A 27,546-nucleotide genomic window follows, 5' to 3' on the forward strand; every position below is an offset into this window, starting at 1 on the left:
TAAGGAGGTGGGGGGTATAGGAGGTCAGTGAGTGGTGTAGTAACAGTATAATACACAGGAAGGAGTAATATAAGGTGGTGGGGGTATAGGAGGTCAGTGAGTGGTGTAGTACCGCTATAATACACAGGAAGGTGTAATATAAGGAGGTGGGGGTATAGGAGGTCAGTGAGTGGTGTAGTACCGCTATAATACAGAGGAAGGTGTAATATAAGGAGGTAGTGGGTATAGGAGGTCAGTGAGTGGTGTAGTACCGTTATAATACAGAGGAAGGTGTAATATAAGGAGGTGGGGGGTATAGGAGGTCAGTAAATGGTGTAGTACCGCTATAATACAGAGGAAGGTGTAATATAAGGAGGTAGGGGGTATAGGAGGTCAGTGAGTGGTGTAGTAACAGTATAATACACAGGAAGGTGTAATATAAGGAGGTGGGGGGTATAGGAGGTCAGTGAGTGGTGTAGTAACAGTATAATACACAGGAAGGTGTAATATAAGGAGGTGGGGGGTATAGGAGGTCAGTGAGTGGTGTAGTACCGTTATAATACAGAGGAAGGTGTAATATAAGGAGGTGGGGGGTATAGGAGGTCAGTAAATGGTGTAGTACCGCTATAATACAGAGGAAGGTGTAATATAAGGAGGTAGGGGGTATAGGAGGTCAGTGAGTGGTGTAGTAACAGTATAATACACAGGAAGGAGTAATATAAGGTGGTGGGGGTATAGGAGGTCAGTGAGTGGTGTAGTACCGCTATAATACACAGGAAGGTGTAATATAAGGAGGTGGGGGTATAGGAGGTCAGTGAGTGGTGTAGTACCGCTATAATACAGAGGAAGGTGTAATATAAGGAGGTAGTGGGTATAGGAGGTCAGTGAGTGGTGTAGTACCGTTATAATACAGAGGAAGGTGTAATATAAGGAGGTGGGGGGTATAGGAGGTCAGTAAATGGTGTAGTACCGCTATAATACAGAGGAAGGTGTAATATAAGGAGGTAGGGGGTATAGGAGGTCAGTGAGTGGTGTAGTAACAGTATAATACACAGGAAGGTGTAATATAAGGAGGTGGGGGGTATAGGAGGTCAGTGAGTGGTGTAGTAACAGTATAATACACAGGAAGGTGTAATATAAGGAGGTGGGGGGTATAGGAGGTCAGTGAGTGGTGTAGTACCGTTATAATACAGAGGAAGGTGTAATATAAGGAGGTGGGGGGTATAGGAGGTCAGTAAATGGTGTAGTACCGCTATAATACAGAGGAAGGTGTAATATAAGGAGGTAGGGGGTATAGGAGGTCAGTGAGTGGTGTAGTAACAGTATAATACACAGGAAGGTGTAATATAAGGAGGTGGGGGGTATAGGAGGTCAGGGAGTGGTGTAGTAACAGTATAATACACAGGCAGGTGTAATATAAGGAGGTGGGGGGTATAGGAGGTCAGTGAGTGGTGTAGTACCGCTATAATACACAAGAAGGTGTAATATAAGGAGGTGGGGGTATCGGAGGTCAGTAAGTTGTGTAGTAACAATATAATACAGATGAAGGTGTAATATAAGGAGGTAGGGGGTATAGGAGGTCAGCAAATGGTGTAGTACCGCTATAATACACAGGAAGGTGTAATATAAGGAGGTGGAGGGGTATATGAGGTCAGTGAGTGGTGTAGTACCGCTATAATACACAGGAAGGTGTAATATAAGGAGGTGGGGGTATAGGAGGTCAGTGAGTGGTGTAGTACCGCTATAATACAGAGGAAGGTGTAATATAAGGAGGTGGGGGTATAGGAGGTCAGTGAGTGGTGTAGTAACAGTATAATACACAGGAAGGTGTAATATAAGGAGGTGGGGGGTATAGGAGGTCAGTGAGTGGTGTAGTAACAGTATAATACACAGGAAGGTGTAATATAAGGAGGTGGGGGTATAGGAGGTCAGTAAATGGTGTAGTACCGCTAGTATACAGAGGAAGGTGTAATATAAGGAGGAGGGGGTATAGGAGGTCAGTGAGTGGTGTAGTAACAGTATAATACAGAGGAAGGTGTAATATAAGGAGGTGGGGGTATAGGAGGTCAGTAAATGGTGTAGTACCGCTAGTATACAGAGGAAGGTGTAATATAAGGAGACGGGGGGTATTGGAGGTCAGTAAATGGTGTAGTAACAGTATAATACACAGGAAGGAGTAATATAAGGTGGTGGGGGTATAGGAGGTCAGTGAGTGGTGTAGTACCGCTATAATACACAGGAAGGTGTAATATAAGGAGGTGGGGGGTATAGGAGGTCAGTGAGTGGTGTAGTACCGCTATAATACAGAGGAAGGTGTAATATAAGGAGGTAGTGGGTATAGGAGGTCAGTGAGTGGTGTAGTACCGTTATAATACAGAGGAAGGTGTAATATAAGGAGGTGGGGGATATAAGAGGTCAGTAAATGGTGTAGTACCGCTATAATACAGAGGAAGGTGTAATATAAGGAGGTGGGGGGTATAGGAGGTCAGTGAGTGGTGTAGTAACAGTATAATACACAGGAAGGTGTAATATAAGGAGGTGGGGGGTATAGGAGGTCAGTGAGTGGTGTAGTACCGTTATAATACAGAGGAAGGTGTAATATAAGGAGGTGGGGGGTATAGGAGGTCAGTAAATGGTGTAGTACTGCTATAATACAGAGGAAGGTGTAATATAAGGAGGTAGGGGGTATCGGAGGTCAGTGAGTTGTGTAGTAACAATATAATACAGAGGAAGGTGTAATATAAGGAGGTAGGGGGTATAGGAGGTCAGCAAATGGTGTAGTACCGCTATAATACACAGGAAGGTGTAATATAAGGAGGTGGAGGGGTATAGGAGGTCAGTGAGTGGTGTAGTACCGCTATAATACACAGGAAGGTGTAATATAAGGAGGTGGGGGTATAGGAGGTCAGTAAGTGGTGTAGTACCGCTATAATACAGAGGAAGGTGTAATATAAGGAGGTGGGGGGTATAGGAGGTCAGTGAGTGGTGTAGTAACAGTATAATACACAGGAAGGTGTAATATAAGGAGGTGGGGGGTATAGGAGGTCAGTGAGTGGTGTAGTACCGCTAGTATACAGAGGAAGGTGTAATATAAGGAGGAGGGGGTATAGGAGGTCAGTGAGTGGTGTAGTAACAGTATAATACAGAGGAAGGTGTAATATAAGGAGGTGGGGGTATAGGAGGTCAGTAAATGGTGTAGTACCGCTAGTATACAGAGGAAGGTGTAATATAAGGAGACGGGGGGTATTGGAGGTCAGTAAATGGTGTAGTAACAGTATAATACAAAGGAAGGTGTAATATAAGGAGGTGGGGGGTATAGGAGGTCATTGAGTGGTGTAGTACCGCTATTATACAGAGGAAGGTGTAATATAAGGAGGTAGGGGGTATAGGAGGTCAATGAGTTGTGTAGTAACAGTATAATACAGAGGAAGGTGTAATATAAGGAGGTGGGGGGTATAGGAGGTCAGTGAGTGGTGTAGTACCGCTATAATACACAGGAAGGTGTAATATAAGGAGGTGGGGGGTATAGGAGGTCAGTGAGTGGTGTAGTACCGTTATAATACAGAGGAAGGTGTAATATAAGGAGGTGGGGGATATAAGAGGTCAGTAAATGGTGTAGTACCGCTATAATACACAGGAAGGTGTAATATAAGGAGGTGGGGGGTATAGGAGGTCAGTGAGTGGTGTAGTAACAGTATAATACACAGGAAGGTGTAATACAAGGAGGTGGGGGTATAGGAGGTCAGTGAGTGGTGTAGTACCGTTATAATACAGAGGAAGGTGTAATATAAGGAGGTGGGGGCATAGGAGGTCAGTAAATGGTGTAGTACCGCTATAATACAGAGGAAGGTGTAATATAAGGAGGTAGGGGGTATAGGAGGTCAGTGAGTGGTGTAGTAACAGTATAATACACAGGAAGGTGTAATATAAGGAGGTGGGGGGTATAGGAGGTCAGGGAGTGGTGTAGTACCGCTATAATACACAAGAAGGTGTAATATAAGGAGCTGGGGGGTATAGGAGGTCATTGAGTGGTGTAGTACCGCTATAATACAGAGGAAGGTGTAATATAAGGAGGTGGGGGTATCGGATGTCAGTGAGTTGTGTAGTAACAATATAATACAGAGGAAGGTGTAATATAAGGAGGTAGGGGGTATAGGAGGTCAGCAAATGGTGTAGTACCGCTATAATACACAGGAAGGTGTAATATAAGGAGGTGGGGGGGTATAGGAGGTCAGTGAGTGGTGTAGTACCGCTATAATACACAGGAAGGTGTAATATAAGGAGGTGGGGGGGTATAGGAGGTCAGTGAGTGGTGTAGTAACAGTATAATACACAGGAAGGTGTAATATAAGGAGGTGGGGGTATAGGAGGTCAGTAAATGGTGTAGTACCGCTAGTATACAGAGGAAGGTGTAATATAAGGAGGAGGGGGTATAGGAGGTCAGTGAGTGGTGTAGTACCGCTATAATACACAGGAAGGTGTAATATAAGGAGACGGGGGGTATAGGAGGTCAGTAAATGGTGTAGTACCGCTAGTATACAGAGGAAGGTGTAATATAAGGAGACGGGGGGTATTGGAGGTCAGTAAATGGTGTAGTAACAGTATAATACAAAGGAAGGTGTAATATAAGGAGGTGGGGGGTATAGGAGGTCAGTGAGTGGTGTAGTACCGCTATAATACAGAGGAAGGTGTAATATAAGGAGGTAGGGGGTATAGGAGGTCAATGAGTTGTGTAGTAACAGTATAATGAAGAGGAAGGTGTAATATAAGGAGGTGGGGGGTATAGGAGGTCAGTGAGTGGTGTAGTACCGCTATAATACACAGGAAGGTGTAATATAAGGAGGTGGGGGGTATAGGAGGTCAGTGAGTGGTGTAGTAACAGTATAATACACAGGAAGGTGTAATATAAGGAGGTAGGGGGTATAGGAGGTCAGTAAATGGTGTAGTACCGCTATAATACACAGGAAGGTGTAATCTAAGGAGGTGGGGGGTATAGGAGGTCAGTAAATGGTGTAGTAACAGTATAATACACAGGAAGGTGTAATATAAGGAGGAGGGGGTATAGGAGGTCAGTAAATGGTGTAGTACCGCTATAATACAGAGGAAGGTGTAATATAAGGAGGTGGGGGGGTATAGGAGGTCAGTAAATGGTGTAGTACCGCTATAATACACAGGAAGGTGTAATAAAAGGAGGTGGGGGGTATAGGAGGTCAGTGAGTTTTGTAGTAACAGTATAATACAGAGGAATAAGTAATATAAGGAGGTGGGGGGTATAGGAGGTCAGTAAATGGTGTAGTACCGCTATAATACAGAGGAAGGTGTAATATAAGGAGGTGGGGGGTATAGGAGGTCAGTGAGTGGTGTAGTTAAGCTGGCCATACATCTACAGATCGATTGTCAGATTTGGGGCTGGTTGGAACAAAAACCTGGTAATGGATGAGAGTAAATGACAGTTGACCATTAGCTTTGAAATGTTGGAAAACTGCCAAAAACTGTCATTTATCCATTACCAGGTTTTTGTTCCAACCAGCCCAATCTGACAATCGATCTGTAGATGTATGGCCACCTTAACAGTATAATGCAGAGGGAGGTGTGATATAAGTAGGTATCATTTCAGATGACTGGGATGTCAGTGAGTGGTATAGTAATGGTATAATACAGGGTATTGTTCGATAAAAGGAGGTAGGAGATTTAATCGCACATGGAAGGCACATCACAAATGTCTCTATGTACTTGACAGCACCCTGTATTAGGGGGATATTCGCACAAAGGAAGGCAGATCACAAATGTCTATGTACGTGACTGCACCCTGTATTGGGGGTATATTCGCACAAAGGAAGGCAGATCACAAATGTCTATGTACGTGACTGCACCCTGTATTAGGGGGTATATTTGCACATGGAAGGCACATCACAAATGTCACTGTATGTACGGGACAGCACCCTGTATTGGGGGTATATTCGCACATGGAAGGCACATCACAAATGTCACTGTATGTATGTGACAGCACCCTGTATTGGGGGTATATTCGCACATTTAAGTCACATCACAAATTTATGTACGAAACTGCACCCTATAGTAGGGGGTATAATCGCACATGGAAGGCACATCACAAATGTCACTGTATGTACGAGACTGCACCCTATAGTAGGGGGTATAATCGCACATGGAAGGCACATCACAAATGTCACTGTATGTATCAGGACAGGACCCTGTATTAGGGGGTATATTCGCACAAAGGAAGGCAGATCACAAATGTCTCTTTATGTATGGGACAGCATCCTGTATTAAGGGGTATAATCGCACATGGAAGGCCCATCACAAATGTCTCTGGCTATACTGGACAGGATCCAGTATTAGGGGGTATAATCGCACATGGAAGGCACATCACAAATGTCGCGTCATATTCGGGTGTGCATGTAGCATTGGAGATTTGTTAACCTGTTCCCCATATGTTTCAGGGAAAGTTTGCTAGTCACCCATGCCCCCCTTATGCCTTGGCCTGGGCATCTAACAGTGTTGTTGCTGGGGGATGCGATAAGAAGCTGGTGGCCTATGGCAGAGAAGGACAAGTCATCCAGACCTTTGATTACAGCCGTGACCCTGGAGAACGAGAGCTGAGCGCTGCTGCTGCTAGTCCCGGTGGACAGTCGGTGGTGATTGGAAGCCACGATAGGTGGGAGGAATGAAAGATGTGCGGTATGTGGTTCCTGTGTAGTGTCCTCACTAACCGGCTGTCTCCCAAGGCTTCGCGTGCTGAACTGGAGCCCCCGCCGAGGACTGTGGGAGGAAGCCAGACCCAAGGACATTGCCAACCTATACAGTATCACAGCCCTGGCCTGGAAGAGGGACGGCTCCCGGCTGTGTGCGGTGAGTAACCCATTCTCTATCCTCACTGGGGTCATAATAATATTATACATGGAGTAAGCAGAGTGTTTATACACCTCAGTCCTTATCTAAAGCCATCTATGTGTTGTCCAAGTAACATTGTATGGTTCCTGGGCACGTTCTACCTGGTCATACAGTGACTTCTCTCCCCAGGGTACACTGTGCGGAGGAGTTGAACAGTTTGATTGTTGTTTACGACGGACAGTATATAAAAATAAGTTTGAGATGACGTACGTGGGACCCAGCCAGGTAAGAGAACCCCCCCACCCGGGGGACATTGAGTGAGAGAGAATCTCCCCCACCCCCCCCCAGAGTTGCTATGTGTGAAAGAGAGGGCCATCCCACTTCGGTATCTCTGTGAGGGAGATGACCCCTCCCCCTGATGTTGCTATGTGTGAGAGTGTGGACACCCTTCCCCCCCCCCTTCCTGGTTTGTATGTGTATCTGCAGTGATTTCTCTTCCAGTACAATTTTCTTCTCTTACAGGTGATTGTTAAGAACCTTTCAACGGGGACTCGCGTGGTCCTTAAATCTCAGTATGGATATGAGGTGGATGAAGTGAAAATTATGGGAAATGAGCGTTTTCTGGTGGCACACACGTCAGACACATTACTACTGGGAGATCTGGGAAGTAACAGGCTCAGCGAGGTATGATCCTATACTACACGTTCCTACTGGGAGATCTGGGGAGTAACGGGCTGAGCGAGGGATGATCCTATACTACACGTTACTACTGGGAGATCTGGGCAGTAACGGGCTGAGCGAGGGATGATCCCGCACTACATGTTCCTACTGGGAGATCTGGGGAGTAACAGGCTGAGCGAGGGATGATCCCATACTACACATTACTACTGGGAGATCTGGGAAGTAACAGGCTCAGCGAGGTATGATCCTATACTACACGTTCCTACTGGGAGATCTGGGGAGTAACGGGCTGAGCGAGGGATGATCCTATACTACACGTTACTACTGGGAGATCTGGGCAGTAACGGGCTGAGCGAGGGATGATCCCGCACTACATGTTCCTACTGGGAGATCTGGGGAGTAACAGGCTGAGCGAGGGATGATCCCGTACTACACGTTACTACTGGGAGATCTGGGGAGTAACGGGCTGAGCGAGGGATGATCCCGTACTACACGTTACTACTGGGAGATCTGGGGAGTAACGGGCTGAGCGAGGGATGATCCCGTACTACACGTTCCTACTGGGAGATCTGGGGAGTAACGGGCTGAGCGAGGGATGATCCCGTACTACACGTTACTACTGGGAGATCTGGGGAGTAACGGGCTGAGCGAGGGATGATCCTATACTACACGTTACTACTGGGAGATCTGGGCAGTAACGGGCTGAGCGAGGGATGATCCCGCACTACATGTTCCTACTGGGAGATCTGGGGAGTAACAGGCTGAGCGAGGGATGATCCCGTACTACACGTTACTACTGGGAGATCTGGGGAGTAACGGGCTGAGCGAGGGATGATCCCGTACTACACGTTACTACTGGGAGATCTGGGGAGTAACGGGCTGAGCGAGGGATGATCCCGTACTACACGTTCCTACTGGGAGATCTGGGGAGTAACGGGCTGAGCGAGGGATGATCCCGTACTACACGTTACTACTGGGAGATCTGGGGAGTAACGGGCTGAGCGAGGGATGATCCCGTACTACACGTTACTACTGGGAGATCTGGGGAGTAACGGGCTGAGCGAGGGATGATCCCGTACTACACGTTACTACTGGGAGATCTGGGGAGTAACGTGCTGAGCGAGGGATGATCCCGTACTACACGTTACTACTGGGAGATCTGGGCAGTAACGGGCTGAGCGAGGGATGATCCCGTACTACACGTTCCTACTGGGAGATCTGGGGAGTAACGGGCTCAGTGAGGTATGATCCCGTACTACACGTTACTACTAGGAGATCTGGGCAGTAACGGGCTGAGCGAGGGATGATCCCGTACTACACGTTACTACTGGGAGATCTGGGGAGTAACAGGCTGAGCGAGGGATGATCCCGTACTACACGTTACTACTGGGAGATCTGGGGAGTAATAGGCTGAGCGAGGGATGATCCCACACTACACGTTACTACTGGGAGATCTGGGCAGTAACGGGCTGAGCGAGGGATGATCCCGTACTACACGTTACTACTGGGAGATCTGGACAGTAACAGGCTCAGTGAGGGATGATCCCGTACTACACGTTACTACTGGGAGATCTGGGGAGTAACGGGCTGAGCGAGGGATGATCCCGTACTACACGTTACTACTGGGAGATCTGGGCAGTAACAGGCTCAGTGAGGTATGATCCCGTACTACACGTTACTACTAGGAGATCTGGGCAGTAACGGGCTGAGCGAGGGATGATCCCGTACTACACGTTACTACTGGGAGATCTGGGGAGTAACAGGCTCAGTGAGGTATGATCCCGTACTACACGTTACTACTAGGAGATCTGGGGAGTAACGGGCTGAGCGAGGGATGATCCCATACTACACGTTACTACTGGGAGATCTGGGCAGTAACGGGCTGAGCGAGGGATGATCCCGTACTACACGTTCCTACTGGGAGATCTGGGGAGTAACGGGCTGAGCGAGGGATGATCCCGTACTACACGTTCCTACTGGGAGATCTGGGCAGTAACGGGCTGAGCGAGAGATGATTCCCGTACTACACGTTACTACTGGGAGATCTGGGCAGTAACGGGCTGAGCGAGGGATGATGCCGTACTACACGTTACTACTGGGAGATCTGGGCAGTAACGGGCTGAGCGAGAGATGATCCCGTACTACACGTTACTACTGGGAGATCTGGGCAGTAACGGGCTGAGCGAGGGATGATGCCGTACTACACGTTACTACTGGGAGATCTGGGCAGTAACGGGCTGAGCGAGGGATGATCCCGTACTACACGTTACTACTGGGAGATCTGGGCAGTAACGGGCTGAGCCAGGGATGATCCCGTACTACACGTTACTACTGGGAGATCTGGGGAGTAACGGGCTGAGCGAGGGATGATGCCGTACTACACGTTACTACTAGGAGATCTGGGGAGTAACGGGCTGAGCGAGGGATGATGCCGTACTACACGTTACTACTGGGAGATCTGGGCAGTAACAGGCTGAGCGAGGGATGATCCCTTACTACACGTTACTACTGGGAGATCTGGGGAGTAACAGGCTCAGTGAGGTATGATCCTATACTACACGTTACTACTGGGAGATCTGGGGTGTAACAGGCTCAGTGAGGTATGATCCTATACTACACGTTACTACTGGGAGATCTGGGGTGTAACAGGCTCAGTGAGGTATGATCCCGTCTTCAGACATCATGTAAGTGTGTGTGTGTGTGTGTGTGTGTGTGTGTGTGTCCAGATTATAAGACTGATGCCTGATATATATGTAATGTATACAATAGGGAATCAATAGTACACAATGAAATCTCTATTCCTTGGTCTGAGACACAAATCGTAATGCACATGCTCAGCACTGTACTGTAGTACGCCACTCAGAGCACATGCATATGGAAATTGCTGAAAAATGCCATATTGTTATTTACTTATTTTAAATATTATTTTTTATTTGACAGTTGCTGTCTCCTTAGTGTAACAGTGTGTGACTCTGCTGTCTCCTTAGTGTAACAGTGTGTGACTCTGCTGTCTCCTTAGTGTAACAGTGTGTGACTCTGCTGTCTCCTTAGTGTAACAGTGTATGACTCTGCTGTCTCCTTAGTGTAACAGTGTGTGACTCTGCTGTCTCCTTGGTGTAACAGTGTGTGACTGCTGTCTCCTTGGTGTAACAGTGTGTGACTCTGCTGTCTCCTTAGTGTAACAGTGTGTGACTCTGCTGTCTCCTTAGTGTAACAGTGTGTGACTCTGCTGTCTCCTTGGTGTAACAGTGTGTGACTCTGCTGTCTCCTTAGTGTAACAGTGTGTGACTCTGCTGTCTCCTTAGTGTAACAGTGTGTGACTCTGCTGTCTCCTTGGTGTAACAGTGTGTGACGCTGCTGTCTCCTCGGTGTAACAGTGTGTGACTCTGCTGTCTCCTTAGTGTAACAGTGTGTGATGCTGCTGTCTCCTTGGTGTAACAGTGTGTGACGCTGCTGTCTCCTTGGTGTAACAGTGTGTGACGCTTCTGCCTCTTTGGTGTAACAGTGTGTGACTCTGCTGCCTCCTCGGTGTAACCGTGTGCGACTCTGCTGCCTCCTCGGTGTAACAGTGTCTGACGCTGCTGTCTCCTCGGTGTAACCGTGTGTGACTCTGCTGCCTCCTCGGTGTAACCGTGTGCGACTCTGCTGCCTCCTCGGTGTAACAGTGTCTGACGCTGCTGTCTCCTCGGTGTAACAGTGTCTGACGCTGCTGTCTCCTCGGTGTAACAGTGTCTGACGCTGCTGTCTCCTCGGTGTAACAGTGTCTGACGCTGCTGTCTCCTCGGTGTAACAGTGTCTGACGCTGCTGTCTCCTCGGTGTAACAGTGTCTGACGCTGCTGTCTCCTCGGTGTAACAGTGTCTGACGCTGCTGTCTCCTCGGTGTAACAGTGTCTGGCGCTGCTGTCTCCTCGGTGTAACAGTGTGTGACGCTGCTGTCTCCTCGGTGTAACAGTGTGTGACGCTGCTGTCTCCTCGGTGTAACAGTGTGTGACGCTGCTGTCTCCTCGGTGTAACAGTGTGTGACGCTGCTGTCTCCTTGGTGTAACAGTGTGTGATGCTGCTGTCTCCTCGGTGTAACAGTGTGTGACGCTGCTGTCTCCTTGGTGTAACAGTGTGTGACGCTGCTGTCTCCTTGGTGTAACAGTGTGTGATGCTGCTGTCTCCTTGGTGTAACAGTGTGTGACGCTGCTGTCTCCTTGGTGTAACAGTGTGTGACCCCCCTAATCAGTGTAACAGTGTGTGATGCTGCTGTTTCTGTCTGCAGGTGGCTTGGCAGGGGTCCGGAGGAAATGAGAAATTCTTCTTTGAGAACGAGAATGTAAGGATCCCGATGTACAGTGTAGTCCCATGACCTGAGGTTAGTTACTCCTGGGCATTTCCTGACCTGTTGTTTGTCTATGTTAGGTCTGTATGATCTTCAATGCTGGGGAGCTGACGTTGGTCGAGTATGGCAATAATGAGATATTGGGGACTGTACGCACCGAGTTCATGAACCCCCATCTTATCAGGTAATTCAGCTGCAGATGTGTGACAGCAGGTAATGCTACTTCAGTACGACGTGACTGCCCAGCGTCTCCGGGACACGTCTAATGAGCCCCCGTTACTGTCACCGCCACACTGCCCGGTGTCTCCGGGACACGTCTAATGAGCCCCCGTTACTGTCACCGCCACACTGCCCAGCGTCTCCGGGACACGTCTAATGAGCCCCCGTTACTGTCACCGCCACACTGCCCGGCATCTCCGGGACACGTCTAATGAGCCCCCGTTACTGTCACCGCCACACTGCCCAGCGTCTCCGGGACACGTCTAATGAGACCCCGTTACTGTCACCGCCACACTGCCCAGCGTCTCTGGGACACGTCTAATGAGCCCCCGTTACTGTCACCGCCACACTGCCCGGCATCTCCGGGACACGTCTAATGAGACCCCGTTACTGTCACCGCCACACTGCCCAGCGTCTCCGGGACACGTCTAATGAGACCCCGTTACTGTCACCGCCACACTGCCCAGCGTCTCCGGGACACGTCTAATGAGCCCCCGTTACTGTCACCGCCACACTGCCCGGCATCTCCGGGACACGTCTAATGAGCCCCCGTTACTGTCACCGCCACACTGCCCAGCGTCTCCGGGACACGTCTAATGAGACCCCGTTACTGTCACCGCCACACTGCCCGGCCACTGTCACCGCCACACTGCCCAGCGTCTCCGGGACACGTCTAATGAGCCCCCGTCACTGTCACCGCCACACTGCCCGTGTGTCTCCGGGACACGTCTAATGAGCCCCCGTTACTGTCACCGCCACACTGCCCGGCGTCTCCGGGACACGTCTAATGAGCCCCCGTTACTGTCACCGCCACACTGCCCAGCGTCTCCGGGACACGTCTAATGAGCCCCCGTTACTGTCACCGCCACACTGCCCGGCGTCTCCGGGACACGTCTAATGAGCCCCCGTTACTGTCACCGCCACACTGCCCAGCGTCTCCGGGACACGTCTAATGAGCCCCCGTTACTGTCACCGCCACACTGCCCAGCGTCTCCGGGACACGTCTAATGAGCCCCCGTTACTGTCACCGCCACACTGCCTGGTGTCTCCGGGACACGTGTAATGAGCCCCCGTTACTGTCACCGCCACACTGCCCGGCGTCTCCGGGACACGTGTAATGAGCCCCCGTTACTGTCACCGCCACACTGCCCGGCGTCTCCTGGACACGTCTAATGAGCCCCCGTTACTGTCACCGCCACACTGCCCGGCATCTCTTGGACACGTCTAATGAGCCCCCGTTACTGTCACCGCCACACTGCCCGGCGTCTCCGGGACACGTCTAATGAACCCCAGTTACTGTCACCGCCACACTGCCCGGCGTCTCCTGGACACGTCTAATGAGCCCCCGTTACTGTCACCGCCACACTGCCCGGCATCTCCGGGACACGTCTAATGAGCCCCCGTTACTGTCACCGCCACACTGCCCGGCGTCTCCGGGACACGTCTAATGAGCCCCCGTTACTGTCACCGCCACACTGCCTGGTGTCTCCGGGACACGTCTAATGAGCCCCCGTTACTGTCACCGCCACACTGCCTGGTGTCTCCGGGACACGTCTAATGAGCCCCCGTTACTGTCACCGCCACACTGCCCGGCGTCTCCGGGACACGTGTAATGAGCCCCCGTTACCGTCACCGCCACACTGCCCGGTGTCTCCGGCACACGTCTAATGAGCCCCCGTTACCGTCACCGCCACACTGCCCAGCGTCTCCGGGACACGTCTAATGAGCCCCCGTTACTGTCACCGCCACACTGCCCGGCGTCTCCGGGACACGTGTAATGAGCCCCCGTTACTGTCACCGCCACACTGCCCGGCGTCTCCAGGACACGTCTAATGAGCCCCCGTTACTGTCACCGCCACACTGCCCGGCGTCTCCGGGACACGTCTAATGAGCCACTGTTACTGTCACCGCCACACTGCCCAGCATCTCCGGGACACGTCTGATGAGCCCCCGTTACTGTCACCGCCACACTGCCCAGCATCTCCGGGACACGTCTAATGAGCCCCCGTTACTGTCACCGCCACACTGCCCGGCGTCTCCGGGACACGTCTAATGAGCCCCCGTTACTGTCACCGCCACACTGCCCGGCGTCTCCGGGACACGTGTAATGAGCCCCCGTTACTGTCACCGCCACACTGCCCGGTGTTTGCGGGACACGTGTAATGAGCCCCCGTTACTGTCACCGCCACACTGCCCGGTGTCTCCGGGACACGTCTAATGAGCCCCCGTTACTGTCACCGCCACACTGCCCGGTGTCTCCGGGACACGTCTAATGAGCCCCCGTTACTGTCACCGCCACACTGCCCGGTATCTCCGGGACACGTCTAATGAGCCCCCGTTACTGTCACCGCCACACTGCCCGGCGTCTCCGGGACACGTGTAATGAGCCCCCGTTACTGTCACCGCCACACTGCCCAGCGTCTCCGGGACACGTGTAATGAGCCCCCGTTACTGTCACCGCCACACTGCCCGGCGTCTCCGGGACACGTCTAATGAGCCCCCGTTACTGTCACCGCCACACTGCCCTATCTTTGTATGTAATGTGTAAATTACAGACTCAATTACGCCTGCTGTCCCTCGCCCACCGGGCTGAGAGAGACCATCCAGCAGATGGAGATGGGGGAAGTGGGAGGGGGGGGGGGGGGGATCCAGAGACCATACAGCAGATGGAGGCTGGGAGATGGGTACAGTGACCATACAGCAGATGGAGGCTGAGAGGTGGGTACAGAGACCATCCAGCAGATGGAGGCTGGGAGGTGGGTACAGAGACCATACAGCAGATGGAGGCTGGGAGGTGGGTACAGAGACCGTACAGCAGATGGAGGCTGGGAGATAGGTACAGAGACCGTACAGCAGATGGAGGCTGGGAGATGGGTACAGAGACCATACAGCGGATGGAGGCTGGGAGATGGGTACAGAGACCGTACAGCAGATGGAGGCTGAGAGATGGGTGCAGAGACTGTACAGCAGATGGAGGCTGGGAGTTGGGTACAGAGACCGTACAGCAGATGGAGGCTGAGAGATGGGTACAGAGACCGTACAGCAGATGAAGGCTGGGAGGTGGGTACAGAGACCATACTGCAGATGGAGGCTGGGAGATGGGTACAGAGACCGTACAGCGGATGGAGGCTGAGAGATGGGTACAGAGACCGTACAGCAGATGAAGGCTGGGAGGTGGGTACAGAGACCATACTGCAGATGGAGGCTGGGAGGTGGGTACAGAGACCATACAGCAGATGGAGGCTGGGAGATGGGTACAGAGACCATACAGCAGATGGAGGCTGGGAGGTGGGTACAGAGACCGTACAGCAGATGGAGGCTGAGAGATGGGTACAGAGACCGTACAGCAGATGAAGGCTGGGAGGTGGGTACAGAGACCATACTGCAGATGGAGGCTGGGAGATGGGTACAGAGACCGTACAGCGGATGGAGGCTGAGAGATGGGTACAGAGACCGTACAGCAGATGAAGGCTGGGAGGTGGGTACAGAGACCATACTGCAGATGGAGGCTGGGAGGTGGGTACAGAGACCATACAGCAGATGGAGGCTGGGAGATGGGTACAGAGACCATACAGCAGATGGAGGCTGGGAGGTGGGTACAGAGACCATACAGCAGATGGAGGCTGGGAGATGGGTACAGAGACCATACAGCAGATGAAGGCTGGGAGGTGGGTACAGAGACCATACAGCAGATGGAGGCTGGGAGGTGGGTACAGAGACCATACAGCAGATGGAGGCTGGGAGGTGGGTGCAGAGACCATCCAGCAGATGGAGATGGGGGAAGTGGGAGGGGGGGGGGATCCAGAGACCATACAGCAGATGGAGGCTGGGAGATGGGTACAGTGACCATACAGCAGATGGAGGCTGAGAGGTGGGTACAGAGACCATCCAGCAGATGGAGGCTGGGAGGTGGGTACAGAGACCATACAGCAGATGGAGGCTGGGAGGTGGGTACAGAGACCGTACAGCAGATGGAGGCTGGGAGATAGGTACAGAGACCGTACAGCAGATGGAGGCTGGGAGATGGGTACAGAGACCATACAGCGGATGAAGGCTGGGAGGTGGGTACAGAGACCATACTGCAGATGGAGGCTGGGAGATGGGTACAGAGACCATACAGCAGATGGAGGCTGGGAGGTGGGTACAGAGACCATACAGCAGATGGAGGCTGGGAGGTGGGTACAGAGACCATACAGCATATGGAGGCTGGGAGGTGGGTACAGAGAGCATATAGCGGATGGAGGCTGGGACATCGGACTCTATGGTAGATGGCACTGCTGCCTCCTGCAGACCGTGTAGATGACATCTTGGAGGTCACTATGGAAGGATGACAGTTTGGGCCGCGTCCTCCATCTTTGGACTGTATGTAATCTGGCAATGTGCTAGCACATCATATGGTAATGCCCAGGACTCAGCAGGAATACCCTGTCCAGGTGCTGGCGGAGGACCCCAATGGGGCAGCGCTGGTGGCATTGTGTTTGTGTAGTGGATGGCTGGTGGCCAGGTTCTGCCAGTGACTATATATATATATATATATATATATATATATATATATATATATATATATATATATATATATATATATATATATATATATATATATATATATATATATATATATATATATATATATATATATATTATACTATACTATATACTGACAGCTTACACTCTCCTCTCTTCCATACAGTGCCCGGATAAACGAGCGGAGACAGCGCGGGGTAGAAGACAACAAAAAAGTGGCTTATCTAATAGATATGAAGACCATAGCGATAGGTACATACATGATGTTCTGCTGTTCCGAGATCTGAGCTATTGGTACCCTACCGTCCAGCGTACACACATCCCTACGATAGGGGCCTGACCTACCATCCAGTGTACACTTATCCCTACTATAGGGGCCTGACCTACCGTCCAGCGTACACGTATCCCTACTATAGGGGCCTGACCTACCGTCCAGCGTACACGTATCCCTACTATAGGGGCCTGACCTACCATCCAGCGTACACGTATCCCTACCTACCGTCCAGTGTACACGTATCCCTACTATAGGGGCCTGACCTACCGCCCAGCGTACACGTATCCCTACCTACCGTCCAGCGTACACGTATCCCTACCTACCGTCCAGCGTACACACATCCCTACCTACCGTCCAGTGTACACGTATCCCTACTATAGGGGCCTGACCTACCGTCCAGTGTACACGTATCCCTACCTACCGTCCAGCGTACACGTATCCCTACCTACCGTCCAGCGTAAACACATCCCTACCTACCGTCCAGTGTACACGTATCCCTACTATAGGGGCCTGACCTACCGTCCAGTGTACACGTATCCCTACCTACCGTCCAGCGTACACGTATCCCTACCTACCGTCCAGCGTACACACATCCCTACCTACCGTCCAGTGTACACGTATCCCTACCTACCGTCCAGCGTACACGTATCCCTACCTACCGTCCAGCGTACACACATCCCTACCTACCGTCCAGTGTACACGTATCCCTACTATAGGGGCCTGACCTACCGTCCAGTGTACACGTATCCCTACATACCGTCCAGTGTACACGTATCCCTACTATAGGGGCCTGACCTACCGTCCAGCGTACACGCAACCCTACTATAGGGGCCTGACCTACCGTCCAGCGTACACGTATCCCTACTATAGGGGCCTGACCTACCGTCCAGCGTACACGTATCCCTACTATAGGTGCCTGACCTACCGTCCAGCATACACGTATCCCTACTATAGGGTCCTGACCTACCGTCCAGTGTACACGTATCCCTACTATAGGGGCCTGACCTACCGCCCAGCGTACACGTATCCCTACTATAGGGGCCTGACCTACCGTCCAGCGTACACGTATCCCTACTATAGGGGCCTGACCTACCATCCAGCGTACACGTATCCCTACTATAGGGGCCTGACCTACCGTCCAGTGTACACGTATCCCTACCTACCGTCCAGCGTACACGTATCCCTACCTACCGTCCAGCGTAAACACATCCCTACCTACCGTCCAGTGTACACGTATCCCTACTATAGGGGCCTGACCTACCGTCCAGTGTACACGTATCCCTACATACCGTCCAGTGTACACGTATCCCTACTATAGGGGCCTGACCTACCGTCCAGCGTACACGTATCCCTACTATAGGGGCCTGACCTACCGTCCAGCGTACACGTATCCCTACTATAGGTGCCTGACCTACCGTCCAGTGTACACGTATCCCTACTATAGGGGCCTGACCTACCGTCCAGTGTACACGTATCCCTACATACCGTCCAGTGTACACGTATCCCTACTATAGGGGCCTGACCTACCGTCCAGCGTACACGTATCCCTACTATAGGGGCCTGACCTACCATCCAGCGTACACGTATCCCTACTATAGGGGCCTGACCTACCGTCCAGTGTACACGTATCCCTACCTACCGTCCAGCGTACACGTATCCCTACCTACCGTCCAGCGTAAACACATCCCTACCTACCGTCCAGTGTACACGTATCCCTACTATAGGGGCCTGACCTACCGTCCAGTGTACACGTATCCCTACATACCGTCCAGTGTACACGTATCCCTACTATAGGGGCCTGACCTACCGTCCAGCGTACACGTATCCCTACTATAGGGGCCTGACCTACCGTCCAGCGCACACGTATCCCTACTATAGGGTCCTGACCTACCGTCCAGTGTACACGTATCCCTACTATAGGGGCCTGACCTACCGCCCAGCGTACACGTATCCCTACTATAGGGGCCTGACCTACCATCCAGCGTACACGTATCCCTACTATAGGGGCCTGACCTACCGTCCAGTGTACACGTATCCCTACCTACCGTCCAGCGTACACGTATCCCTACCTACCGTCCAGCGTAAACACATCGCTACCTACCGTCCAGTGTACACGTATCCCTACTATAGGGGCCTGACCTACCGTCCAGTGTACACGTATCCCTACATACCGTCCAGTGTACACGTATCCCTACTATAGGGGCCTGACCTACCGTCCAGCGTACACGCAACCCTACTATAGGGGCCTGACCTACCGTCCAGCGTACACGTATCCCTACTATAGGGGCCTGACCTACCGTCCAGCGTACACGTATCCCTACTATAGGGGCCTGACCTACCGTCCAGCATACACGTATATGAGCAAGTTATGAGTTTATCACTTCTCACGGCTTCGTACACCGGCCCCTATGTAAGTTCCCAGCTCCAGGTATTCTGTGTGAAGACGGCCCGGATGCTGTACTTCAGGCCTTCTCTGAGCTGCTTCCTGATTTCCTGACTTGTCTTTGTAGTGGATCTGCTATCTGGTTATAATGTGGGTACAGTCATCCATGACACCAAGATCGACTGGCTGGAGCTGAATGAGACCGGCCGGAAGCTGCTGTTCCGTGATAAAAAGCTTCGGGTGAGTATAATAATGGACTCCTACCGCTCGGTCCCTGGCCTCTCTCCTGGCTGATGCCCCTCCCCTGCTCGCTCCCAGCTGTCTGGTCAGCACCCCTGCCACTCCCCTGCTAGCTCCCAGCTGTCTGGTCAGCACCCCGGCCCCTCCCCTGCTAGCTCCACGCGCAATCCCCGCTGCCTGATCAGCACCGCGACCCCTCCTCTGCTTGCTCCCTGCATAGTCCTGCTGCCTGGTCAGCACCCCGGCCACTCCCCTGCTAGCTCTTAGCTGTCTGGTCAGCACCCCGGCCCCTCCCCTGCTAGCTCCACGCGCAGTCCCCGCTGCCTGATCAGCACCCCGACCCCTCCCCTGCTTGCTCCCTGCATAGTCCTGCTGCCTGGTCAGCACCCCGGCCACTCCCCTGCTAGCTCCCAGCTGTCTGGTCAGCACCCCGGCCACTCCAATGCTAGCTCCACGCGCAGTCCCCGCTGCCTGATCAGCACTCCGACCCCTCCCCTGCTTGCTCCCCGCATAGTCCTGCTGCCTGGTCAGCACCCCGGCCCCCCCTGCTCACTCCCAGCTGTTTGGTCAGCACCCCGGAAACTCCCCTGCTCGCTCCTTGTGTAGTCCCTGCTGTCTGGTCAGCACCTCGGCCCCTCCCCTGCTCGGCGCCTGGGCACCTCCCCTGCTTACCCCCCGCGTAGACCCTGCTGTCTGGTCTGCACCCCGGGCCCTCCCCTGCTCGCTCCCCGCTGTCTTGTCAGCACCCCGGCCCCTCCCCTGCTCACTCACTACATAGTCCCCGCTGCCTGGTCAGCACCCCGGCCCCTCCCCTGCTCACTCCCCGCTGCCTGGTCAGCACCCCGGCCACTCCCCTGCTAGCTCCCAGCTGCCTTGTCAGCACCCCGGCCACTCCCCTGCTAGCTCCCAGCTGCCTGGTCAGCACCCCGGCCACTCCCCTGCTAGCTCCCAGCTGCCTGGTCAGCACCCCGGCCACTCCCCTGCTAGCTCCCAGCTGCCTGGTCAGCACCCCGGCCACTCCCCTGCTCGCTCCTTGTGAAGTCCCTGCTGTCTGGTCAGCACCTCGGCCCCTCCCCTGCTCGGAGCCCGGGCACCTCCCCTGCTCACCCCCCACGTAGACCCCGCTGTCTGGTCAGCACCCCGAGCCCTCCCCTGCTCGCTCCCCACATAGTCCCCGCTGCCTGGTCAGCACCCCGGCCCCTCCCCTGCTCACTCCAAGCTGTCTGGTCAGCACCATGGCCACTCCCCTGTTAGCTCCTCGCTGTCTGGTCAGCACCCCGGCCCCTCCCCTGCTAGCTCCCAGCTGTCTGGTCAGCACCCGGCCACTCCCCTGCTCACTCCCAGCTGTCTGGTCAGCACCCTGGCCACTCCCCTGTTAGCTCCTCGCTGTTTGGTCAGCACCCCGGCCCCTCCCCTGCTAGCTCCCCGCTGTCTGGTCAGCACCCCGGCCACTCCCCTGCTAGCTCCCCGCTGCCTGGTCAGCACCCTGGCCCCTCCTCTGCTCACTCCCCGCTGCCTGGTCAGCACCCCAGCCCCTCCCCTGCTCACTCCCAGCTGTCTGGTCAGCACCCTGGCCACTCCCCTGTTAGCTCCTCGCTGTCTGTTCAGCACCCCGGCCCCTCCCCTGCTCACTCCCCGCTGCCTGGTCAGCACCCCGCCCCCTCCCCTGATATAATCCCAGACTAATACTCGTGTACTGCATTTTCCTCCCCTGCTCACTCCCCGCTTCCTGGTCAGCACCTCGGCCCCTCGCCTGATAGCTCCCAGCTGTCTGGTCAGCACCCTGGTCACTCCCCTGATAGCTCCCAGCTGTCTGGTCAGCACCCTGGCCCCTCCCCTGTTAGCTCCCAGCTGTCTGGTCAGCACCCTGGCCACTCCCCTGTTAGCTCCTCGCTGTCTGGTCAGCACCCCGGCCCCTCCCCTGCTAGCTCCCCGCTGTCTGGTCAGCAGCCCGGCCACTCCCCTGCTAGCTCTCGCTGCCTGGTCAGCACCCTGGCCCCTCCCCTGCTCACTCCCCTCTTCCTGGTCAGCACCCCGGCCCCTCCCCTGATAGCTCCCAGCTGTCTGGTCAGCACCCTGGCCACTCCCCTGTTAGCTCCTCGCTGCCTGGTCAGCACCCCGCCCCCTCCCCTGATATAATCCCAGACTAATACTCGTGTACTGCATTTTCCTCCCCTGCTCACTCCCCGCTTCCTGGTCAGCACCTCGGCCCCTCGCCTGATAGCTCCCAGCTGTCTGGTCAGCACCCTGGTCACTCCCCTGATAGCTCCCAGCTGTCTGGTCAGCACCCTGGCCCCTCCCCTGTTAGCTCCCAGCTGTCTGGTCAGCACCCTGGCCACTCCCCTGTTAGCTCCTCGCTGTCTGGTCAGCACCCCGGCCCCTCCCCTGCTAGCTCCCCGCTGTCTGGTCAGCACCCCGGCCACTCCCCTGCTAGCTCTCGCTGCCTGGTCAGCACCCTGGCCCCTCCCCTGCTCACTCCCCTCTTCCTGGTCAGCACCCCGGCCCCTCCCCTGATAGCTCCCAGCTGTCTGGTCAGCACCCTGGCCACTCCCCTGTTAGCTCCTCGCTGTCTGGTCAGCACCCCGGCCCCTCCCCTGCTAGCTCCCTGCTGTCTGGTCAGCACCCCGGCCCCTCCCCTGCTAGCTCCCTGCTGTCTGGTCAGCACCCTGGCCACTCCCCTGCTAGCTCCCCGCTGCCTGGTCAGCACCCTGGCCCCTCCCCTGCTCACTCCCCGCTGCCTGGTCAGCACCCCGGCCCCTCCCCTGATATAATCCCTGACTAATACTCTTGTACTGCCTTCTCCTCCCCTGCTGCAGCTGAATCTGTTTGATGTGTCGGACGGCCATAAGACCACCATACTGAGTTACTGCTCCTATGTACAGTGGGTGCCGGCTAGTGACGTGGTGGTGGCGCAGAACAGGAGTAATCTCTGTGTCTGGTACAATATAGATGCGCCTGAGAGGGTGACCATGTTCCCCGTGAAGGTAACACATACAGCCGTGTTGGGAAACATTTGAGGTGGTATGTGTGTGTGTGTGTGTGTATGTAATAATTTGAGGTGGTGTGTATGTGTGTAATAATTTGAGATGGTGTGGATGTATGTGTGTGTGTGTGTGTATGTAATACTTTGAGGTGGTGTGTGTGTAATAATTTGAGGCGGTGTGTGTGTGTGTAATAATTTGAGGTGGTGTGTGTATGTGTGTGTGTAATAATTTGAGGTGGTATGTGTGTAATAATTTGAGTTGGTGTGTGTGTTGAGTTGGTGTGTGTGTAATAATTTGAGGCGGTGTGTGTGTGTGTGTTGAGGTGGTATGTGTGTAATAATTTGAGGTGGTATGTGTGTGTGTTGAGATGGTGTGTGTGTAATAATTTGAGGCGGTGTGTGTGTGTGTAATAATTTGAGATGGTGTGTGTGTGTGTGTGTGTGTGTGTAATAATTTGAGGCTGTGTGTTAGGCGCTGAGCACCCACCCTATTCGACAGAAGTGTGTCGACACGGCTCAGACGTGCTAGGATACCTGGCCCACAATGAAAAGGGCATAGGTCCTAGCTGGTAATCATTACCGGTCGATTGGCGCAACACCGAGACCAAGGGACATGAGGGGGCAGGGCCCTGTGGGGTAAACAGGAGCGCACAGGGAACTGACCAGAGTGGATAGGTCAGTATGGACAGGGAGAGTCTGTCTCAGCCGCTGACTCTGTTGCCACCCTATAGGTCCACCGGAAGGTGCAGAGGCCCTAGATCTTCTCGCACGGCAGCCACGTTTGAAGCACGGGTTAAGCCTGTGCAACTCCGGTGCCCTCCAAAGCGTTTTAGGTGGTGGCGACAACCAACCGGCGGAGGTAACAGGTGTACAAGAGGAGAACTAACTAATACCCCGGTGGCTGAGACAGGAGGGCCCCAGGAAGGGAATACACTAAAAGGAAAGGTGACCCAGAATAAACCTAAGATATACTGAGCTAAATGTATACAACAAAATAACAAACTGAGATACAGCAAAAATAGGCACACGACAGGTATGGAACGATACCACAGGATTCTGACAGGAACAGCTCCTAAGTGACCAGGAGACGGATGATGCAGGGAAGGAACTGCAGCAGGAACGCAGGTCTGAAGCTGGAGAGTAGCCAGAGTGAGGAAGCTGCAAGGCGCCCACAAAGGATTATAGCCAGCGTCTAAGTGGAGAAAGACGCCGGTATTTAAGGGGAAAAGCGCGCGCAAGGCGCGTTCCGGGACGCGCCGTGATGACGGCGCAAAGAGTGAGAGGAAGATGCCGGGCGGCTGGACAGCGTGGTTGCTAGGCAACCCCCTGACGCCCGGACGCCGCGCAGGACGTAGCCGGCGCTAAGGACGTTGCCTGGCAACGTGTGTCAGAGAGCCGACCACCGTGCGCCCCGGAGGACGGGGAAGACCGTGCACGGCGGCGACATCTGACAGTACCCCCCCCTCGAGGAGAGGTCAACTGACCTCCAAACCTGGGTTTGTCAGGAAACGATAGAAAAAACCTCCTTTCTTTGTGAGAGCGACAATAGGAGCCACAAGATCCGAGAAGTGAAAAATAAATCTCCTATAGTAATTGGCAAAGCCCAAAAACCTTTGTACGGCCTTTAAATTAGAAGGCTGGACCCATTCTTGAATGGCTTTGAGCTTAACAGGATCCATAGAAAAGCCTTTGGGAGAGATTATGTAACCAAGAAATGAGATAGTATCTACCTCGAACTCGCATTTCTCGAGTTTGGCAAATAATTTGTTCTCTCTGAGCCTCTGGAGAACTGCCTTGACATGCTGACGATGCATATCCAAGGAAGAAGAATAAATCAAAATGTCGTCAAGATAAACAACAACAAAAACACCTAGAAAGTCCCTAAGGACATCATTGATCAGATCCTGAAATACAGCCGGGGCGTTGGCTAAGCCAAACGGCATGACTAAATACTCATAATGACCTGAGTGAGTGTTGAACGCCGTCTTCCACTCATCCCCGGCTTTTATGCGGATGAGATTATAGGCTCCGCGTAAATCAATTTTTGAAAACACAACAGCTGAGCGCAGCTGATCAAAAAGAACAGAAATTAAAGGCAACGGATAAGAGTTCTTTACCGTAATGTCATTCAATTGACGAAAATCAATACACGGACGTAGTGTCCCATCTTTTTTTTTAACAAAAAAAAAACCCGCTCCAACCGGAGACTTGGAAGGCCTGATAAAACCCTTTTTCAGGCTTTCCTCCACATACTCCTGCATTGCCCTCTCTTCAGGCAGAGACAAGGAGTACAATCTACCTTTGGGTAATTTGGAACCTGGTAACAAATTAATGGCGCAATCATACGCACGATGCGGAGGGAGTGAGTCCGCCTCTTTTTTTGAAAAAACATCAGCGAACTCCGCAAACTGGACCGGTAACCCAGAGGGAGTGGGGGTGGCAAGAAGAGCTGGAAGCTTGATACAATTCTCAAAGCATTCTTTACCCCACCGTATCAGCTCTCCGGACCTCCAATCAAAAACCGGATTGTGCTTTTTGAGCCACGGAAGGCCAAGCACAATCGGAGCAATGGGGGACTGAAGGACCAAAAAACATATACTCTCCGAGTGGGAGACTCCAACCCGGAAATCTGGTAACTCGACATAATGAGTGATGGCTCCTGCGGCCAGAGTACTACCATCTAACCCACACACAGAAACCTGTGAAACTAATGGTAGCAGAGGCAACCCTAGCTCTTTGGCAATTTTATTATCCATGAAATTAGCTGCCGCGCCAGAGTCCACCAATGCTTGACCCTCCCAAGGAGCACTAGACACTTGAAAACTGGCCGGAAGAAACAAAGAATCAGATGAGGAGAACAAAGAACAACCCGAGAAGACACTCCCCATTACTTCTCGGCTTTGCCGTTTCCCGACAATACTGGACATCTGTTTAAAATATGATCCTTAGAACCACAGTACATACACAGACCCAGTGTACGTCAACGGACCTTCTCTTTGGGAGTCAACCTGGAAAATACTCTGGTTGTCCCAAGCTGCATAGGTTCACCCAAATCGGGAGAAGGCTCCTCCAGGAGCTCAGAAGTGGGTAAAGCCTGAACCCCCCTTTCACCGCGTCTCTCCTTAATTCTCCGATCGATCCGAATAGCCAAAAGGATCAATTTATCAAGAGAAGGAGGAGAAGGATACTGTACCAAACAATCTTTAATACTCTCCGTCAGACCTAGGCGGAACTGACTTTGTAATGCTGGGTCATTCCAGCCAGAATCAGGAGCGTAACGTCTGAATTTAGCACTATATTCCTCGGCTGAGAGATTACCCTGCTTGAGGGCCCTAAGATAAGCCTCAGCTGACGCAGCTTTATCAGGGTCGTCATAAAGAATACCTAACGCCTGAAAAAAGGCCTCCACAGAACGGAGAGCCGGATCATCTGAACCCAAACTAAAGGCCCAAGATTGTGGGTCCCCTTGGAGAAGGGATATTACCAGACCCACTCTCTGCTGCTCGGTACCAGAAGAGTGGGGTTTTAACCGGAAGTATAATCTACAGCTCTCTCTGAAATTTACAAAGAGAGGTCTATGACCGGAAAACTTTTCAGGAAAACCAACTTTGGGCTCAGGCAAATGAGTCGCAAGGTTGGAGTCAACTTTAATAGACAGGTCCTGTAACTGTTTAGTGAGGAGAGAGACCTGATTGGCTAAAGCTTGTGCCGCATTAGGATCCATACAAGCAGAGGATCCCCGGATACCCGGCTACCCCTGGGAAAAAACAGAGGCAAAAAATGGTGAGCCGGGTGATACCGACAATTTTTTAAGGCTGGCTATACTGTTAGCCGCTGAGCACCCACCCTATTCGACAGAAGTGTGTCGACACGGCTCAGACGTGCTAGGATACCTGGCCCACAATGAAAAGGGCATAGGTCCTAGCTGGTAATCATTACCGGTCGATTGGCGCAACACCGAGACCAAGGGACATGAGGGGGCAGGGCCCTGTGGGGTAAACAGGAGCGCACAGGGAACTGACCAGAGTGGATAGGTCAGTATGGACAGGGAGAGTCTGTCTCAGCCGCTGACTCTGTTGCCACCCTATAGGTCCACCGGAAGGTGCAGAGGCCCTAGATCTTCTCGCACGGCAGCCATGTTTGAAGCACGGGTTAAGCCTGTGCAACTCCGGTGCCCTCCAAAGCGTTTTAGGTGGTGGCGACAACCAACCGGCGGAGGTAACAGGTGTACAAGAGGAGAACTAACTAATACCCCGGTGGCTGAGACAGGAGGGCCCCAGGAAGGGAATACACTAAAAGGAAAGGTGACCCAGAATAAACCTAAGATATACTGAGCTAAATGTATACAACAAAATAACAAACTGAGATACAGCAAAAATAGGCACACGACAGGTATGGAACGATACCACAGGATTCTGACAGGAACAGCTCCTAAGTGACCAGGAGACGGATGATGCAGGGAAGGAACTGCAGCAGGAACGCAGGTCTGAAGCTGGAGAGTAGCCAGAGTGAGGAAGCTGCAAGGCGCCCACAAAGGATTATAGCCAGCGTCTAAGTGGAGAAAGACGCCGGTATTTAAGGGGAAAAGCGCGCGCAAGGCGCGTTCCGGGACGCGCCGTGATGACGGCGCAAAGAGTGAGAGGAAGACGCCGGGCGGCTGGACAGCGTGGTTGCTAGGCAACCCCCTGACGCCCGGACGCCGCGCAGGACGTAGCCGGCGCTAAGGACGTTGCCTGGCAACGTGTGTCAGAGAGCCGACCACCGTGCGCCCCGGAGGACGGGGAAGACCGTGCACGGCGGCGACATCTGACACTGTGTGTGTGTAATAATTTGAGGCTGTGGGTGTGTGTGTAATAATTTGAGGTGGTGTGTGTATATGTGTGTGTGTGTGTGTGTTGAGATGGTGTGTGTGTGTAATAATTTGAGGGTGTGTGTGTGTGTGTGTAATAATTTGAGGCTGTGTGTGTAATAATTTGAGGCGGTGGGTGTAATAATTTGAGGCTGTGTGTGTGTGTGTAATAATTTGAGGCTGTGTGTGTGTAATAATTTGAGGCGGTGGGTGTGTGTGTGTAATAATTTGAGGTGG

The 27,546-nt window shown here is 52.7% G+C and overlaps 1 protein-coding gene across 1 annotated transcript in view; it reads left to right on the forward strand.

Moving 5' to 3' along the window:
* Positions 1–27,546, forward strand: part of IFT172 (intraflagellar transport 172) — a 207,807-nt gene that overhangs the window by 51,162 nt on the left and 129,099 nt on the right. The window contains 9 exon segments of the mRNA XM_083178982.1: positions 6,441–6,655; positions 6,726–6,849; positions 7,021–7,116; positions 7,354–7,515; positions 11,778–11,831; positions 11,918–12,021; positions 16,747–16,832; positions 19,365–19,477; positions 22,294–22,461. Of these exon segments, the coding sequence (XP_083035108.1) occupies positions 6,441–6,655; positions 6,726–6,849; positions 7,021–7,116; positions 7,354–7,515; positions 11,778–11,831; positions 11,918–12,021; positions 16,747–16,832; positions 19,365–19,477; positions 22,294–22,461 (1,122 nt within the window).

Source organism: Crinia signifera, chromosome 3, assembly GCF_055691185.1.
Source record: "Crinia signifera chromosome 3, ASM5569118v1, whole genome shotgun sequence".
Lineage (NCBI taxonomy): Eukaryota > Metazoa > Chordata > Amphibia > Anura > Myobatrachidae > Crinia > Crinia signifera.